Here is a 20,984-nt window from a genome sequence, read left to right as displayed (position 1 = left end):
GAATACCGCCAAAGTCTTAACCCGGCAGTCTCGAACAAAAAATGTATGGCGCACTTTTTGATTGGTCCAGCGGATTCTGAGATACACTCAGATAAATTTTTTAAAAAATTTCGAAAAATTAAATTTGCGAGATAATTGATCGGGAATACCGCCGATGTCTTAACCCGGGAGTCTCGAACAAAAAATGTATGGCGCACTTTTTGATTGGTCCAGCGGATGCTGAGCTAGAGTAAAAAACAAATTCGGAAAAAATTTCGAAAATTAAATTCGCTAGATAATCGTTCGGGAATACCGCCATAGTGATTAGAAGAAAGTTCTGAAAAAATATGTATGGCGTACTTTTTGATTGGTCCAGCGGATGCTGAGCTACACTAGAAAACAAATTTGGAAAATTTCCGAAAAATTCAATTCGCGAGATAATGTCTCGGGATTAATGCCAAAGTCTTAACCCGGGAGTCTCGAACAAAAAATGTATGGCGCACTTTTTGATTGGTCCAGCGGATTCTGAGCTACACTCAGATAAATTTTTTAAAAAATTTCGAAAAATTAAATTTGCGAGATAATTGATCGGGAATACCGCCGATGTCTTAACCCGGGAGTCTCGAACAAAAAATGTATGGCGCACTTTTTGATTGGTCCAGCGGATGCTGAGCTACACTCAAAAATAATTTGGAAAAATTTTCAAAAAATTAAATTTGCTAGATAATCGTTCGGGAATACAGACATAGTTATTAGAAGAAAGTTCTGAACAAAAAATGTATGGCGCACTTTTTGATTGGTCCAGCGGATGCTGAGCTACAGTAAAAAACAAATTCGGAAAAAATTACGAAAAATTAAATTTGCGAGATAATCGTTCGGCAATATTGCCAATAAAATTCGGAAAAAGTTTCGAACAAAAAATGTATTTATAATCGTTCGGCAATATTGCCAATAAAATTCGGAAAAAGTTTCGAACAAAAAATGTATGGCACACTTTTTGATTGGTCCAGCGGATGCTGAGCTACACTAGAAAACAAATTTGGAATATTTCCGAAAAATTAAATTCGCGAGATAATGTCTCGGGATTAATGCCAAAAAATTGAGCAAAAAGTCTCGAACAAAAAATGTATGGGGCACTTTTTGATTGGTCCAGCGGATGCTGAGCTACACACAAAGAATCGTGGAGAAAATTTTTGAAAAATAAAATTTGGGAGATAACCGCTCGGGAATACCGCCATAGTAATTAGAAGAAAGTTCTGAACAAAAAATGTATGGCGCACTTTTTGATTGGTCAAGCGGATGCTGAGCTACACTCAGATAAATTTTTTAAAAAATTTCGATAAATTAAATTTGCGAGATAACTGATCGGGAATACCGCCAAAGTCTTAACCCGGGAGTCTCGAACAAAAAATGTATGGCGCACTTTTTGATTGGTCCAGCGGATTCTGAGCTACACTCAGATAAATTTTTTAAAAAATTTCGAAAAATTAAATTTGCGAGATAATTGATCGGGAATACCGCCAAAGTCTTAACCCGGGAGTCTCGAACAAAAAATGTATGGCGCACTTTTTGATTGGTCCAGGGGATGCTGAGCTACACACAAAAAAATGTGGAGAAAATTTTTGAAAAATAAAATTTGCGAGATAACCGCTCGGGAATACTGCCATAGTGATTAGAAGAAAGTTCTGAACAAAAAATGTATGGCGCACTTTTTGATTGGTCCAGCGGATGCTGAGCTACACTCAAAAATAATTTGGAAAAATTTTCAAAAAATTAAATTTGCTAGATAATTGTTCGGGAATACAGACATAGTGATTAGAAAAAAGTTCTGAACAAAAAATGTATGGCGCACTGTTTGATTGGTCCAGCTGATGCTGAGCTACACTCAAATAAAATTCGGAAAAATTTTTGAAAAATTAAATTTTTCAAATAATCGTTCCGGAAAACCATAACTGCCTTTAACAAATAGTAGCGAACAAAAAATGTATGGGGCACTTTTTGATTGGTCTAGCGGATGCTGAGCTACACTCAGATAAATTTTTTAAAAAATTTCGAAAAATTAAATTTGCGAGATAATTGATCGGGAGTACCGCCAAAGTCTTAACCCGGGAGTCTCGAACAAAAAATGTATGGCGCACTTTTTGATTGGTCCAGCGGATGCTGAGCTACACTAAGATAAATTTTTTAAAAATTTTTGAAAAATTAAATTTGCTAGATAATCGTTCCGGAATACCATAACTGTCTTTAGCAAATAGTAGCGAACAAAAAATGTATGGGGCACATTTTGATTGGTTCCGCGGATGCTGAGCTACACTAGAAAACAAATTTGGAAAATTTCCAAAAAATTAAATTTGCGAGATAATGTCTCGGGATTAATTCCAAAAAATTGAGCAAAAAGTCTTGAACAAAAAATGTATTGGGCACTTTTTGATTAGTCCAGCGGATGCTGAGCTACACTCAGATAAATTTTTTAAAAAATTTCGAAAAATTAAATTTGCGAGATAACTGCTCGGGAATACCGCCAAAAAAATAGTCAAAAAGTTCCGAACATAAAATATATGGCGCACTTTTTGATTGATCCAGCGGATGCTGAGCTATACTCAGATAAATTTTTAAAAAAATTTCGAAAAATTAAATTTGCGAGATAATTGATCGGGAATACCGCCAAAGTCTTAACCCGGGAGTCTCGAACAAAAAATGTATGGCGCACTTTTTTATTGATCCAGCGGATGCTGAGCTACACTCAGATAAATTTTTTAAAAAATTTCGAAAAATTAAATTTGCGAGATAACTGATCGGGAATACCGCCAAAGTCTTAACCCGGCAGTCTCGAACAAAAAATGTATGGCGCACTTTTTGATTGGTCCAGCGGATGCTGAGCTACACACAAAAAATTGTGGAGAAAATTTTTGAAAAATAAAATTTGCGAGATAACCGCTCGGGAATACCGCCATAGTGATTAGAAGAAAGTTCTGAACAAAAAATGTATAGCGCACTTTTTGATTGGTCCAGCGGATGCTGAGCTACACTAGAAAACAAATTTGGAATATTTCCGAAAAATTAAATTCGCGAGATAATGTCTCGGGATTAATGCCAAAAAATTGAGCAAAAAGTCTCGAACAAAAAATGTATGGGGCACTTTTTGATTGGTCCAGCGGATGCTGAGCTACACACAAAAAATCGTGGAGAAAATTTTTGAAAAATAAAATTTGGGAGATAACCGCTCGGGAATACTGCCATAGTGATTAGAAGAAAGTTCTGAACAAAAAATGTATGGCGCACTGTTTGATTGGTCCAGCTGATGCTGAGCTACACTCAAATAAAATTCGGAAAAATTTTTGAAAAATTAAATTTTTCAAATAATCGTTCCGGAAAACCATAACTGCCTTTAACAAATAGTAGCGAACAAAAAATGTATGGGGCACTTTTTGATTGGTCTAGCGGATGCTGAGCTACACTCAGATAAATTTTTTAAAAAATTTCGAAAAATTAAATTTGCGAGATAATTGATCGGGAGTACCGCCAAAGTCTTAACCCGGGAGTCTCGAACAAAAAATGTATGGCGCACTTTTTGATTGGTCCAGCGGATGCTGAGCTACACTAAGATAAATTTTTTAAAAATTTTTGAAAAATTAAATTTGCTAGATAATCGTTCCGGAATACCATAACTGTCTTTAGCAAATAGTAGCGAACAAAAAATGTATGGGGCACATTTTGATTGGTTCCGCGGATGCTGAGCTACACTAGAAAACAAATTTGGAAAATTTCCAAAAAATTAAATTTGCGAGATAATGTCTCGGGATTAATTCCAAAAAATTGAGCAAAAAGTCTTGAACAAAAAATGTATTGGGCACTTTTTGATTAGTCCAGCGGATGCTGAGCTACACTCAGATAAATTTTTTAAAAAATTTCGAAAAATTAAATTTGCGAGATAACTGCTCGGGAATACCGCCAAAAAAATAGTCAAAAAGTTCCGAACATAAAATATATGGCGCACTTTTTGATTGATCCAGCGGATGCTGAGCTATACTCAGATAAATTTTTAAAAAAATTTCGAAAAATTAAATTTGCGAGATAATTGATCAGGAATACCGCCAAAGTCTTAACCCGGGAGTCTCGAACAAAAAATGTATGGCGCACTTTTTTATTGATCCAGCGGATGCTGAGCTACACTCAGATAAATTTTTTAAAAAATTTCGAAAAATTAAATTTGCGAGATAACTGATCGGGAATACCGCCAAAGTCTTAACCCGGCAGTCTCGAACAAAAAATGTATGGCGCACTTTTTGATTGGTCCAGCGGATGCTGAGCTACACACAAAAAATTGTGGAGAAAATTTTTGAAAAATAAAATTTGCGAGATAACCGCTCGGGAATACCGCCATAGTGATTAGAAGAAAGTTCTGAACAAAAAATGTATAGCGCACTTTTTGATTGGTCCAGCGGATGCTGAGCTACACTAGAAAACAAATTTGGAATATTTCCGAAAAATTAAATTCGCGAGATAATGTCTCGGGATTAATGCCAAAAAATTGAGCAAAAAGTCTCGAACAAAAAATGTATGGGGCACTTTTTGATTGGTCCAGCGGATGCTGAGCTACACACAAAAAATCGTGGAGAAAATTTTTGAAAAATAAAATTTGGGAGATAACCGCTCGGGAATACCGCCATAGTAATTAGAAGAAAGTTCTGAACAAAAAATGTATGGCGCACTTTTTGATTGGTCAAGCGGATGCTGAGCTACACTCAGATAAATTTTTTAAAAAATTTCGAAAAATTAAATTTGCGAGATAATTGATCGGGAATACCGCCAAAGTCTTAACCCGGGAGTCTCGAACAAAAAATGTATGGCGCACTTTTTGATTGGTTCACCGGATGCGGAGCTACACTCAGATAAATTTTTTAAAAAATTTCGAAAAATTAAATTTGCGAGATAACTGATCGGGAATACCGCCAAAGTCTTAACCCGGCAGTCTCGAACAAAAAATGTATGGCGCACTTTTTGATTGGTCCTGCGGATTCTGAGCTACACTCAGATAAAATTCGGAAAAATTTTTGAAAAATTAAATTTGTGAGATAATCGTTCCGGAATACCATAACTGTCTTTAGCAAATAGTAGCGAACAAAAAATGTATGGGGCACTTTTTGATTGGTCCAGGTGATGCTGAGCTAGAGTAAAAAACAAATTCGGAAAAAATTTCGAAAATTAAATTCGCTAGATAATCGTTCGGGAATACCGCCATAGTGATTAGAAGAAAGTTCTGAACAAATATGTATGGCGTACTTTTTGATTGGTCCAGCGGATGCTGAGCTACACTAGAAAACAAATTTGGAAAATTTCCGAAAAATTAAATTCGCGAGATAATGTCTCGGGATTAATGCCAAAGTCTTAACCCGGGAGTCTCGAACAAAAAATGTATGGCGCACTTTTTGATTGGTCCAGCGGATTCTGAGCTACACTCAGATAAATTTTTCAAAAAATTTCGAAAAATTAAATTTGCGAGATAATTGATCGGGAATACCGCCAAAGTCTTAACCCGGGAGTCTCGAACAAAAAATGTATGGCGCACTTTTTGATTGGTCCAGCGGATGCTGAGCTACACTCAAAAATAATTTGGAAAAATTTTCAAAAAATTAAATTTGCTAGATAATCGTTCGGGAATACAGACATAGTGATTAGAAGAAAGTTCTGAACAAAAAATGTATGGCGCACTTTTTGATTGGTCCAGCGGATGCTGAGCTACAGTAAAAAACAAATTCGGAAAAAATTACGAAAAATTAAATTTGCGAGATAATCGTTCGGCAATATTGCCAATAAAATTCGGAAAAAGTTTCGAACAAAAAATGTATGGCACACTTTTTGATTGGTCCAGCGGATGCTGAGCTACACTAGAAAACAAATTTGGAATATTTCCGAAAAATTAAATTCGCGAGATAATGTCTCGGGATTAATGCCAAAAAATTGAGCAAAAAGTCTCGAACAAAAAATGTATGGGGCACTTTTTGATTGGTCCAGCGGATGCTGAGCTACACTCAAAAATAATTTGGAAAAATTTACAAAAAATTAAATTTGCTAGATAATCGTTCGGGAATACAGACATAGTGATTAGAAGAAAGTTCTGAACAAAAAATGTATGGCGCACTTTTTGATTGGTCCAGCGGATGCTGAGCTACACTAGAAAACAAATTTGGAAAATTTCCGAAAAATTAAATTCGCGAGATAATGTCTCGGGATTAATGCCAAAGTCTTAACCCGGGAGTCTCGAACAAAAAATGTATGGCGCACTTTTTGATTGGTCCAGCGGATTCTGAGCTACACTCAGATAAATTTTTTAAAAAATTTCGAAAAATTAAATTTGCGAGATAATTGATCGGGAATACCGCCAAAGTCTTAACCCGGGAGTCTCGAACAAAAAATGTATGGCGCACTTTTTGATTGGTCCAGCGGATGCTGAGCTACACACAAAAAATTGTGGAGAAAATTTTTGAAAAATAAAATTTGCGAGATAACCGCTCGGGAATACCGCCATAGTGATTAGAAGAAAGTTCTGAACAAAAAATGTATGGCGCACTTTTTGATTGGTCCAGCGGATCCTGAGCTACACTCAAAAATAATTTGGAAAAATTTTCAAAAAATTAAATTTGCTAGATAATCGTTCGGGAATACAGACATAGTGATTAGAAGAAAGTTCTGAACAAAAAATCTATGGCGCACTTTTTGATTGGTCCAGCGGATGCTGAGCTACACTAAAAAATAATTTGGAAAAATTAAATTTTTCAAATAATCGTTCCGGTAAACCATAACTGTCTTTAACAAATAGTAGCGAACAAAAAATGTATGGGGCACTTTTTGATTGGTCCAGCGGATGCTGAGCTACACTCAGATAAATTTTTTAAAAAATTTCGAAAAATTAAATTTGCGAGATAATTGATCGGGAATACCGCCAAAGTCTTAACCCGGGAGTCTCGAACAAAAAATGTATGGCGCACTTTTTGATTGGTCCAGCGGATGCTGAGCTACAGTAAAAAACAAATTCGGAAAAAATTACGAAAAATTAAATTTGCGAGATAATCGTTCGGCAATATTGCCAATAAAATTCGGAAAAAGTTTCGAACAAAAAATGTATGGCACACTTTTTGATTGGTCCAGCGGATGCTGAGCTACACTAGAAAACAAATTTGGAATATTTCCGAAAAATTAAATTCGCGAGATAATGTCTCGGGATTAATGCCAAAAAATTGAGCAAAAAGTCTCGAACAAAAAATGTATTGGGCACTTTTTGATTGGTCCAGCGGATGCTTAGCTACACACAAAAAATCGTGGAGAAAATTTTTGAAAAATAAAATTTGCGAGGTAACCGCTCGGGAATACCGCCATAGTGATTAGAAGAAAGTTCTGAACAAAAAATGTATGGCGCACTTTTTGATTGGTTCACCGGATGCTGAGCTACACTCAGATAAATTTTTTAAAAAATTTCGAAAAATTAAATTTGCGAGATAACTGATCGGGAATACCGCCAAAGTCTTAACCCGGAGTCTCGAACAAAAAATGTATGGCGCACTTTTTGATTGGTCCAGCGGATGCTGAGCTACACACAAAAAATTGTGGAGAAAATTTTTGAAAAATAAAATTTGCGAGATAACCGCTCGGGAATACCGCCATAGTGATTAGAAGAAAGTTCTGAACAAAAAATGTATGGCGCACTTTTTGATTGGTCCAGCGGATCCTGAGCTACACTCAAAAATAATTTGGAAAAATTTTCAAAAAATTAAATTTGCTAGATAATCGTTCGGGAATACAGACATAGTGATTAGAAGAAAGTTCTGAACAAAAAATCTATGGCGCACTTTTTGATTGGTCCAGCGGATGCTGAGCTACACTAAAAAATAATTTGGAAAAATTAAATTTTTCAAATAATCGTTCCGGTAAACCATAACTGTCTTTAACAAATAGTAGCGAACAAAAAATGTATGGGGCACTTTTTGATTGGTCCAGCGGATGCTGAGCTACACTCAGATAAATTTTTTAAAAAATTTCGAAAAATTAAATTTGCGAGATAATTGATCGGGAATACCGCCAAAGTCTTAACCCGGGAGTCTCGAACAAAAAATGTATGGCGCACTTTTTGATTGGTCCAGCGGATGCTGAGCTACAGTAAAAAACAAATTCGGAAAAAATTACGAAAAATTAAATTTGCGAGATAATCGTTCGGCAATATTGCCAATAAAATTCGGAAAAAGTTTCGAACAAAAAATGTATGGCACACTTTTTGATTGGTCCAGCGGATGCTGAGCTACACTAGAAAACAAATTTGGAATATTTCCGAAAAATTAAATTCGCGAGATAATGTCTCGGGATTAATGCCAAAAAATTGAGCAAAAAGTCTCGAACAAAAAATGTATTGGGCACTTTTTGATTGGTCCAGCGGATGCTTAGCTACACACAAAAAATCGTGGAGAAAATTTTTGAAAAATAAAATTTGCGAGGTAACCGCTCGGGAATACCGCCATAGTGATTAGAAGAAAGTTCTGAACAAAAAATGTATGGCGCACTTTTTGATTGGTTCACCGGATGCTGAGCTACACTCAGATAAATTTTTTAAAAAATTTCGAAAAATTAAATTTGCGAGATAACTGATCGGGAATACCGCCAAAGTCTTAACCCGGAGTCTCGAACAAAAAATGTATGGCGCACTTTTTGATTGGTCCAGCGGATGCTGAGCTACACACAAAAAATTGTGGAGAAAATTTTTGAAAAATAAAATTTGCGAGATAACCGCTCGGGAATACCGCCATAGTGATTAGAAGAAAGTTCTGAACAAAAAATGTATGGCGCACTTTTTGATTGGTCCAGCGGATCCTGAGCTACACTCAAAAATAATTTGGAAAAATTTTCAAAAAATTAAATTTGCTAGATAATCGTTCGGGAATACAGACATAGTGATTAGAAGAAAGTTCTGAACAAAAAATCTATGGCGCACTTTTTGATTGGTCCAGCGGATGCTGAGCTACACTAAAAAATAATTTGGAAAAATTAAATTTTTCAAATAATCGTTCCGGTAAACCATAACTGTCTTTAACAAATAGTAGCGAACAAAAAATGTATGGGGCACTTTTTGATTGGTCCAGCGGATGCTGAGCTACACTCAGATAAATTTTTTAAAAAATTTCGAAAAATTAAATTTGCGAGATAATTGATCGGGAATACCGCCAAAGTCTTAACCCGGGAGTCTCGAACAAAAAATGTATGGCGCACTTTTTGATTGGTCCAGCGGATGCTGAGCTACAGTAAAAAACAAATTCGGAAAAAATTACGAAAAATTAAATTTGCGAGATAATCGTTCGGCAATATTGCCAATAAAATTCGGAAAAAGTTTCGAACAAAAAATGTATGGCACACTTTTTGATTGGTCCAGCGGATGCTGAGCTACACTAGAAAACAAATTTGGAATATTTCCGAAAAATTAAATTCGCGAGATAATGTCTCGGGATTAATGCCAAAAAATTGAGCAAAAAGTCTCGAACAAAAAATGTATTGGGCACTTTTTGATTGGTCCAGCGGATGCTTAGCTACACACAAAAAATCGTGGAGAAAATTTTTGAAAAATAAAATTTGCGAGGTAACCGCTCGGGAATACCGCTATAGTGATTAGAAGAAAGTTCTGAACAAAAAATGTATGGCGCACTTTTTGATTGGTTCACCGGATGCTGAGCTACACTCAGATAAATTTTTTAAAAAATTTCGAAAAATTAAATTTGCGAGATAACTGATCGGGAATACCGCCAAAGTCTTAACCCGGAGTCTCGAACAAAAAATGTATGGCGCACTTTTTGATTGGTCCAGCGGATGCTGAGCTACACACAAAAAATTGTGGAGAAAATTTTTGAAAAATAAAATTTGCGAGATAACCGCTCGGGAATACCGCCATAGTGATTAGAAGAAAGTTCTGAACAAAAAATGTATGGCGCACTTTTTGATTGGTCCAGCGGATCCTGAGCTACACTCAAAAATAATTTGGAAAAATTTTCAAAAAATTAAATTTGCTAGATAATCGTTCGGGAATACAGACATAGTGATTAGAAGAAAGTTCTGAACAAAAAATCTATGGCGCACTTTTTGATTGGTCCAGCGGATGCTGAGCTACACTAAAAAATAATTTGGAAAAATTAAATTTTTCAAATAATCGTTCCGGTAAACCATAACTGTCTTTAACAAATAGTAGCGAACAAAAAATGTATGGGGCACTTTTTGATTGGTCCAGCGGATGCTGAGCTACACTCAGATAAATTTTTTAAAAAATTTCGAAAAATTAAATTTGCGAGATAATTGATCGGGAATACCGCCAAAGTCTTAACCCGGGAGTCTCGAACAAAAAATGTATGGCGCACTTTTTGATTGGTCCAGCGGATGCTGAGCTACAGTAAAAAACAAATTCGGAAAAAATTACGAAAAATTAAATTTGCGAGATAATCGTTCGGCAATATTGCCAATAAAATTCGGAAAAAGTTTCGAACAAAAAATGTATGGCACACTTTTTGATTGGTCCAGCGGATGCTGAGCTACACTAGAAAACAAATTTGGAATATTTCCGAAAAATTAAATTCGCGAGATAATGTCTCGGGATTAATGCCAAAAAATTGAGCAAAAAGTCTCGAACAAAAAATGTATTGGGCACTTTTTGATTGGTCCAGCGGATGCTTAGCTACACACAAAAAATCGTGGAGAAAATTTTTGAAAAATAAAATTTGCGAGGTAACCGCTCGGGAATACCGCCATAGTGATTAGAAGAAAGTTCTGAACAAAAAATGTATGGCGCACTTTTTGATTGGTTCACCGGATGCTGAGCTACACTCAGATAAATTTTTTAAAAAATTTCGAAAAATTAAATTTGCGAGATAACTGATCGGGAATACCGCCAAAGTCTTAACCCGGAGTCTCGAACAAAAAATGTATGGCGCACTTTTTGATTGGTCCAGCGGATTCTGAGCTACACTCAGATAAAATTCGGAAAAATTTTTGAAAAATTAAATTTGTGAGATAATCGTTCCGGAATACCATAACTGTCTTTAGCAAATAGTAGCGAACAAAAAATGTATGGGGCACTTTTTGATTGGTCCAGGTGATGCTGAGCTAGAGTAAAAAACAAATTCGGAAAAATTTTCAAAAAATTAAATTTGCTAGATAATCGTTCGGGAATACAGACATAGTGATTAGAAGAAAGTTCTGAACAAAAAATGTATGGCACACTTTTTGATTGGTCCAGCGGATGCTGAGCTGGATCAAATTGAAATTTGTGGTTTTTTGAAAATTCTTTGGTTTTTTTAATTTAATATGTTCTGAAATTGTTACTTTATTTTTCTGTTTTTAGTGTATTTAAAATTTAAAGCTTACTGCAAATATAATTGAATTGATTTTTTCTAAGTGAAGCTAGGTAATTTAATGGGAGAATTAGAATAAGAGCGAAGAATACGTGTGTTAAAAAAATGAGTGAGCGATAATGTTTATAAACCATGAACGACACCTAACTTGTTTTTAACAAGATATTTCCGTATTGACCTATTAACTCGCATATATATATTCTCTGTCCCTGTTCTTCATGTCAGTATTAAATGGACCATCAGGGTCGCTATGAATTCATCTTCTATCAGATGCGCATCCATGGATAAGTATGTCCCGGATATAACGAGGGACCACCGCCCAATATAATAATCGCGCAATATTCTCTGATGTTGACAACCAAAAGATTCATACACTGAGATTATTCAACAACCTGCGGGTTGTTAATGTCTTATTCTAATATATGACTTTGCAGTTTATATATATATACAATACCGCATCTTATTGTTTACCTATATTAATTTCTCTACTTATAAAATTTCCTTATCTTAATTTTTCATATATACATATTTCTGTAATCAGTGTCAAATATTTTGGAATTGGATCGGTTTTTATGACAATATAACTAAATATATTTACCGGAATATTGTTAAGTGCGAAAATATTTGATTTGAATGTGACTATTTTATTGAGAGGCATACCGAATGGTTCGTAAAGATGGCATCGTGAACTCTAACGAGTAACAAGTGGCGTGACGTTTCTTTTAAGCTTGACTAACTACGGAGTGCCAGGCACAAGATATCGGTATGTCACGACGAACCACCTATCGTCTCACCTTAAGGGCTAATTAACTTCGAGATTCATTATCGACACTTAGCCAAGTGTGTCTTAATTCAAGTCAAAAGTTCATTTTTTTATAGTATTATCAATTATGTTAAATAAATTATTCTTTAAAAATATATTTGAAGAAAATCTTTTTTCTATATCAAAATGAGTTTTAAATTCCAAAGTTCAATAATATTTAATTTTTAAAATTTTTAAGAATTGGTAATAGTTGAATTGACTCACTTTGAACTGCTCTCATAGATCTCCTTCATGTCTGCAACACCTTTCCATCGAGAAACGAACATCTGAAAATTAAAAAAAAATTATTTTTAAATATAAAATTAATTTTTAATTCGTATATATGATTAAATAATTTCTCTAACGATCTAATAGATTATTTTGTGAGTGTAATTAAAATTACATCTCTCTCTCTCTCTCTTTTTCTCTATAGTGCGATTCAGATAACTTTTAGGAGGCGCAAACGGCAAATGAGTATCGCGAGTTTGCATATTATGCATCTGCAAGCCTTCCATTAAGTTAGTTACGCTTAAATGCAAATTGCTATATGTTTAATCGATCTATTTAGACTTTGCAACTGTGTGGCATAATGGGCCTGTCCACCTATGTCGGCCTATCATTTTAAAGCATCGGAAAAAAATTCAACATTTTTTTTAACCAATAATTTCCACGTTCATTCATCGCGAATTGTATATAGTGAAATATTTAATACGTCAATCGATCTCCATATTATCGACTATAATTTGCATTGCAAAATTCAACTAGATTTATATACACAAACTAATTACAACAAACTTGTCCGATGATTAGTCAAAATAATCACATGAGAAAAACACTATTTTCTTCTGTCATCAATTAATATTAACATTTAAATAATTTCCAATTATTTATATCAGTTGGAAATTATATTATTACTTTTATAAAATGCTGTCTTACTAATTACATTGAGAAAAAAATTTATTTGATTCAAATAATCGGTTACTTTATTATTATCAAATAAATATTTCCTTAAACGAAATAATTTTTATTTGAATTAAATAAATTGTCTTTTGATCAATAATTTCTGTATTTGAAACAAATACTATTTAATTAACTCAAATAAAAATTATTTGGTTCAAGTAAATATTTATTTGATAATAATCAAGTAACCAAATATTTGAATCAAATAAATTTTTTTTATGTTTACTACACTGATTTAAAAAAAAATAAACGATCTTAATTCAAAAAAAGATATTCCTCCAATTGAATACGACTCAATTTAAGAAATTGTTGTTGAAAATTAGATTGACCTCATTTATTTCATCAAGTCGCATTTAAGTTAATTTCTAATTTAATGTGAGTGTATTATACAGTAAACGTGCAACAAAAATTACACTTTCTGTTTCACTAAAAAAAAAAAAAAAAAAAAAATTAACAAATATGAAAGATATTCCTACTTACATTTTTATAATAAAAATTATTTTTATTTAATGTAATGAAAATTTAAATTAAATTAATCCAATAATTTTAAAAGCGCCTGAAGTTAGCCAACCCGATTCACATACGTGTAACTCTGTATAAAACAAAATTGATAAAGAAAGATTTGAAAACATATTTTACAATTTTTTTTCTGTATAAAATAATTATATATATTAAATTATATAATTATAAAGAATTTTAGTAAAATTAAAAAAATTTTAATGTAAAAAATGTTGACAATAGCTTAACAAATGTAATTTCAAAGTGACGAACAACTGCCTCCGTGGCGCAATCGGCTAGCGCGTTCGGCTGTTAACCGAAAGGTTGGTGGTTCGAGCCCACCCGGGGGCGTTTTTTTTTAAATTTATTTATATTTAAATTTTTACTAAAAGTTGTAAAATAATTTTTGAATACATTATACACTAAAACATTTTTTTTTACTTACATACAGTATTATTTATTTATCAAGTAATGGTTTTTTTAAATTGAAATTTAAAAAAAACTATGTTTTTTACTCTTTTTTTATTTATTTCGAATTATTATTATTATTTAGTAACAATTAAGACACAAGTAGTGTCCTCTCTAGAGAAACAAACAAAGTTACAAAGCAACATAAACCTTTGCTGATAATTATTTCAGTTTCTAAATATAATAAAAAAAAAATATTTCGCTATTTTATAAACAAATTATTTTAATAAATTGTATTTTTATGTCTTTAAAAAAATAAATTACTTATGAATCAAATTAAAAGTGGAATTTAAAAAAAAAATTCAAATTTCGCGCCAAACGACCTAACTTAACGATTGGCAACACTGGAGGTTTGTTCTCCCTCCATTGGTACAAGTGACAGTTCAGCCTTCACAGCTTCAACTTGTTATAGATAAAGTTTATCGCATATGTTTAATTGTGAATAATTGCGCTGCAATTATAAATAAAGAGGAAAAAAAGAAAAGGCACATTTTGGTGAACGTTTGAAAGAATAAAAATCGTCAAAATGACGGAAGAAAAAGCGGAAATTGTAAGTACACAAGCATAACAAGTATTCTAACCTCACTCTTTTTGTCTCTGATACTTTTTTATTTGTTGAAATTTACAATTTTAATATTTAACTATTTACATTTTTAAACTATAATTAAACAATTGGATAATTTAATGTTTTAACTGAAATTGTCAAAAAAAAAACTAATAATGCATGAAATAAAGTTTATATTTACATCAAAGTCATTTTGTTTGTATATGTATTTGTAAACCTAGAAGTAATACAATACAGCAAAATGTATTTCTAAGACGCATTAATTTCTCATTATAATATTATGAAATAATAATTATTTACTCATTACTATTTAACTAATTAAGTACCACTTGCAATTAATTACTAATTACTGAATTTCTAGATCCTGACTTGCATTTCCTATTTTATGTGATTATCCTTGAAAATAGTTACATAACAATTATTATGGTTTATGTATACTGAATAATTAATTTTCTAGATACGAAATTATTTGCCAATTCAAAGAAATAATTTATAATAATTACTCAACTTTCGAAATTAATTAATGCTTTTTACTTAAAAAAAAAAATTAAATTATTCACAGGACTGGGGAAATGATAAACTACAACGAGCCCAAAAAACAATTGATGAATCGTCCTACGACCTTGAAGCATGGAGTATATTAATTAGAGAAGCACAAAATCGACCAATCACTGAAGTTCGACCCCTTTTTGAAAAACTTGTTACAGTATATCCTTCTGCAGGACGTTATTGGAAAATTTATATTGAACAAGAGGTACTTTAAATGTTTTTTTTTTTTTTTATAAAAACATTAACTTTGAAATATTTTTTTAAAATTGGGAACAAATTTTTTTTTTAAACAATTTTAAAGAAAAATTAAATATTTTATAAGAAGATAAAATAATAAAAACTAAAATTTACTTTAATAATTAATATTCTCTTTGTTTGCAGATGAAAATGAGGAACTTTGAAAAGGTTGAAAAGGTATGTTGAAATTTGGTTGCTATTGTAAAAAAAAACATTCGAATCCACAGAAAGGTATTTTTTTTTTAGTATTTTAGTTGTTCATTTAAATCGAGCATTTCGCCTATATTACTGATATATAAATAAAAATTGAATTTTAATATTTATTTAGGTGGAACTTAATTAAAAGAAAATAAATATTTAAATACTATCAATACAATTTTTTGAAAATTGTAAAATGTTGTAAATAAATATAATATTAAAAATAAATAAATAGGAATAATATATTTAAAATATAAAAAAAGATATAAAAAAAATATTTATAAAAACTTAGAACTTTAAATATTACCTTGTAAAATAGTTAATATTTATAAATTATCTACTCTTTTTAATTGAACAACATTTTGTAAATAAATAAAAAAAAACAAAAACATTTTTAACATTATTTAAATAATAGGGTATTAGTTATTTGTACAATGGTAATAAAGTGCAACATTATTCTGACACTTTGCAAATTATGTGAGGTGAATAAAAGACTTTACTTTCTCACAAAAACAAACTACTTATTTTATTAATTAATTGCAATTCTGTTGGTATATTTGGGAGGTTGTTTTCTTCATTCATTAAATTATTATTTTCGATCATTTGGGGAAATAATTTAATATATTTTTCATTTTGGAACTTTTTTTTGAAGAAGACAACTTTCTGAATTTCACAGCCTTTCCTTCCTAGTTTTTTTTTAAACGTTTAACACGATGTTATTTATTTCAAGGCAATGTTTATTATAAATAATATTATAAATAATTTTTTGAAAAGCAGTACCATTTTTTAATAATGAGTTTAAAATATTAAGATTCTTTTTAGTAGAAATTTTTTCAATATCGAATTTGTAGTTTAAAGTTTTTTACAAAGAAAAATTCATTATTTTTTTTTTGGGTAAAATATTGATGGTATGATTGTTATTTGAGTTTTTGTGTGACTGACTGCGCGAATCTAAATGAAAACCTATCCTTTCATCGATTTTTTGAGTAAAGAAAAAAAAAATAATACTCAAATTGTCGAGAAACTTTTCGAAGTAGGATAATGTGACAATTTTTCAAACTTACAAATATTAAAAAAAAAAAAAAAAAAAATTCATAAAATAAAAATTAATTTTCGATATGAAATATTTTAACAATTGATTTATTTTATAATATAAAATTTAATATCAAGTATGTAAAATTCAAAAATATATAATTGAAATATAAAATTGAAATTAAAAAAATTATTCGAAAAGTGATATTAAAATTACGTAATATTGAAACTAGAGGAAAAGATAATAAAATTTGTGTCACATTATGTTGCTTCAACATGTCTTAATTTTTCTCTGTCTTGGGATCATTTATTTCTAGATCCCGCGTTAAAATTATTTATTAAATTTAATATCCCCACTTATGAATAAATAAATATATTTTTAATTTTTGTGGGACTTTTTTTTACAAGAATCTTTAAAAAAAATTCATTCGTATATTAATATTAATTATCTATGTTTTATTCAATAAAACAAATTCATAATTAATAACCATGGTCAATTCTTTTTTCTTTTTACCCATATTTTAAAAACATTTACTGTAATAATGTTAAATAAATGGAATTTCGATTTTTTCTGTGGTCTTTTATTATATTATAAAAAAATATATATATATTGTATTTCATTTTTTTGAAAACTTGCCTAATTTTTTTGGTAAGTAGTTGGGTGGACGACGCATTGTTTATTCATCGAACAAATAATGTTAAAAAAAAAAAACAATTTATTTTTAACGATTTGTTCGCAATTTTAATTAATCACTTTTCATTACAAAAATTATTTTCTTTCTCTAAACAGCTTTTCCAAAGGTGCCTTATGAAAATTTTAAATATCGAATTATGGAAATTGTATCTTTCATACGTTAAAGAGACAAAAGCGAGCCTTACAACATATAAGTGAGTATATTCGATTTTTAAAATAAATTTAATGGTAAAATTTTTAATTAGAAAAAAGAATAGTTAATTTTGTTTTTTTTTCATATAGAGAGAAAATGGCACAAGCGTACGATTTTGCATTGGAAAAAATAGGAATGGACATTCATTCTTTTAGCATTTGGAATGATTACGTTATGTTTTTGAAAAGTGTCGAAGCTGTGGGTTCATATGCTGAGAATCAAAAAATCAGCGCAGTGAGAAAGGTGAGAGTTTTTTTTTGATTTTTTAAACTTCGGGTAAAAGAATTAAATACTTTAAAGAAAAATATTTTAAAATATAAATTTCTCTTTTTTAGGTATACCAACGAGGAGTGGTGAATCCAATGATAAATATGGAACAATTGTGGAAGGATTACATGGCATTTGAACAAAATATAAATCCTATTATTGCCGAAAAAATGGCAATTGAAAGATCAAGGGATTATATGAATGCGAGACGTGTCGCTAAAGAATTGGAAGCTGTAACTAGAGGTTTAAACAGAAGTGCTCCAAGTATTCCTCCAACTGGACATCCAGATGAAGTAAAACAGGTAAAAAAAAATTCTCTCTCTAAACTGAATTTTTTTTTAAAAAAAGAACGTTTCTAAAATTTTTAAAAATATTTTAGGTTGAATTATGGAAGAAATATATTGCTTGGGAAAGAAGTAATCCATTGAGAACGGAAGATACATCATTGGTAGCGCGACGAGTAATGTTTGCCATTGAACAATGTTTATTGTGTCTTGGACATCATCCAGCAGTTTGGCATCAAGCCGCACATTTTCTTGAATTAAGTTCAAAAATTCTCACTGAAAAAGGTGATGTTAATGCATCGAAACAACTTAGCGATGAGGCAGCGACAATGTTTGAAAGAGCAACAAGTACATTGCTTTCAAAAAATATGTTACTTTATTTTGCGCACGCCGATTTTGAAGAGGGTCGAGTAAAATACGATAAAGTACATCAAATTTATCAAAAATTTCTCGATATCGCCGATATTGATCCCACATTGGTGAGAAAAATACGAAATTTATTTTTGTAAAAAAAATTTTTTTTTTTAATTTCTTACAATCGATTGTAAATAATTTTTTTTCGATAATTAATTAGTGAAATAATTTTCAAATTTTTTAGGCTTATGTTCAATATATGAAATTTGCTAGACGCGCCGAAGGAATAAAATCGGCGAGAATAGTTTTTAAAAGAGCACGTGAAGATCAGAGATGCAAGCATCATGTTTATGTTGCTGCCGCTCTAATGGAATATTATTGTACCAAAGACAAAAATATAGCATTCCGCATTTTTGAATTAGGCTTAAAGAAATTTGGCGACAATCCAGAATATATTCTTTGCTATATAGATTACTTGTCTCATTTAAATGGTATGAATATAAATTATAAATTTTAAATTTTAATTTCAATTTTAGATAAAAAAATAAAAATCTGTTTTGTATTTCAGAGGACAATAATACAAGAGTATTATTTGAGAGAGTATTATCATCGGGTAGTTTAGAACCAGAAAAATCAGTGTAAGTGATAAAATATTTTCATCTAATAAAAAGTATGAAGATTTATTAATTAATTATTTTTATGATATTTACAGAGATATTTGGAACCGTTTTCTCGAATTCGAATCGAATATTGGAGATTTAGCTAGTATTGTTAAAGTTGAAAAACGACGAAGTGCTGTTTTAGAAAAGGTGAGTAGAAGAGAAAACTTTTTTTTTAAGTAGAAAGTATCAATTTTTGTTTAAATTAACTAATATTTATTTTATTTATCCGCTTAGATTAAAGAGTTTGAAGGTAAAGAAACAGCTCAATTGGTAGATCGTTACAAGTTTTTGGATTTATATCCCTGTACAGCAATGGAATTACGATCGATTGGTTACGTCGAGGTATCAAGTATAAGTAGAAATTCTACTGGACCAGTTTCACGAATTCCTGATCAAGAAGAAGCTTTGGCTTCATTGCCAAGACCTGACATATCGCAAATGATTCCATTTAAGCCAAAACTCAATGCATTGCCAGGTGAACATCCGGTACCAGGTAATAAAATATTAATAATATTAATTAGATTTAAAACAATAAAATAATTCTAAAATTATACGAAAAGAAGAATAGAATTTGTAACTTTTTTTTCAGGTGGTGTATTTCCTTTGCCTCCAGCGGCAGCTCAATTGTGCACTATTTTACCACCACCAGGATGTTTCAGAGGACCATTTGTTACAATTGATTTACTAATGGACGTGTTTAGTAGAATTCAGTTACCAGAGCACGGTTAGTATTTTAAAAAAATTTCCCTACTGTCAAACGAAATTTAGATTCCAAAAAAAAATTATAATTCCAAAGAGATAAAAAAATTCGAAAGAATGAGTATTCGAATAAATTTCGAAATGAATAAATCTCTCAAATGAAAAGTGAGGAAAAAAAGCGATTTAAAATTAATAGCGTCAGAAATATGAATAAAACTAATTAGAAAAAAAGCATAATAATAATTATTATTATTTATTTCAGCTCCTCTACCAATATCAGACAATGGTTGTGACACAAAATTATTCGACCTGGCAAAAAGTGTTCACTGGATAGTTGATGAAGCAAATGACGGAACAGCAATTGGAACGAAACGAAGAAGAACAAGATTAGGTGGTGATGATAGTGAAGAAGAAGATTTACCACCACCACCAGTCAACGATATTTATCGACAAAGACAACAAAAACGAGTGAAATAAAAAATTACGTTTTTATTTCTTTTTCTTTTTATCAACAAAACTCAGGGTAATTTGGAATTATTTGAACCAAATTCAACATTTCGATCCTTCTTCCCTGCCGTTTTTTCAAACATCAATATAAAATGGTTATTATAAATATTTTATATATTTTTTCTGCAATTTGTATACTGTGAAGCGATGATTATGTATATTTGAGATTGGTTTACCAAACTCGTGAGAATATTAGTCATATAGTGAACATGTTACTTTTTTTCTGAGTACTATGTACTCAAAAGTGCGTGAAAGCATTCCACAGTTGAGAATGTGTTTTTTTTTTTGTATCGTCCAATAATAATACACCTTAAAAAAATATCTTTAAGTGCATTGTACTCTAAAGTTATAAAGGAACGATCAACTTTAGCCAATAACTTAGATGATAATTTTTATGAATAAATAAAATGTATAACTATAAATGATTTCTATTTTTTGTGAATGATTTTCCCTCAAAAAAGATTAAAAAAAATTCTTTTGGCTTCGAATAAAAATGTAAAATCGAAAAATTAAAAAAATACTAGATTTTTAAATTGAAATTTCATTTTGTTAATTTAACTCTTTGAAGTTTCAATTTCGTCTTAAGGTACGTCAATAACTAGTAAAGTTAACTCTCTATGTAATCGTGTTCGATTTAAATCGATTTTGAATAAGTGAA

General features: G+C 31.1%; 1 protein-coding gene and 1 non-coding gene across 2 annotated transcripts; both read left to right on the top strand.

Moving 5' to 3' along the window:
• The first annotated feature begins 13,894 nt into the window (after window positions 1–13,894).
• Trnan-guu (transfer RNA asparagine (anticodon GUU)) lies at window positions 13,895–13,968 on the top strand. The gene has a single exon. It is a non-coding gene; the product is annotated as a tRNA-Asn (tRNA).
• Window positions 13,969–14,464: 496 nt separating this feature from the next.
• LOC127282450 (protein suppressor of forked) lies at window positions 14,465–20,748 on the top strand. Its single transcript, XM_051306687.1, has 13 exons — window positions 14,465–14,635; window positions 15,213–15,404; window positions 15,581–15,613; window positions 17,457–17,554; window positions 17,643–17,796; window positions 17,889–18,122; window positions 18,200–18,583; window positions 18,703–18,949; window positions 19,027–19,096; window positions 19,171–19,267; window positions 19,355–19,613; window positions 19,710–19,844; window positions 20,082–20,748. Exons 1-13 carry the CDS (start codon window positions 14,612–14,614, stop codon window positions 20,294–20,296), a joined length of 2,142 nt encoding a protein of 713 aa, XP_051162644.1. The 5' UTR covers window positions 14,465–14,611; the 3' UTR covers window positions 20,297–20,748.
• Window positions 20,749–20,984: the final 236 nt, after the last annotated feature.

The sequence above is a fragment of the Leptopilina boulardi genome, unplaced genomic scaffold (assembly GCF_019393585.1).
Source record: "Leptopilina boulardi isolate dan_hultmark-lab unplaced genomic scaffold, ZJU_Lbou_2.1 LbouV2_30, whole genome shotgun sequence".
Lineage (NCBI taxonomy): Eukaryota > Metazoa > Arthropoda > Insecta > Hymenoptera > Figitidae > Leptopilina > Leptopilina boulardi.
Note: the sequence above shows the minus strand (reverse complement) of the source record. Positions and strands in the feature narration are given on the sequence as shown.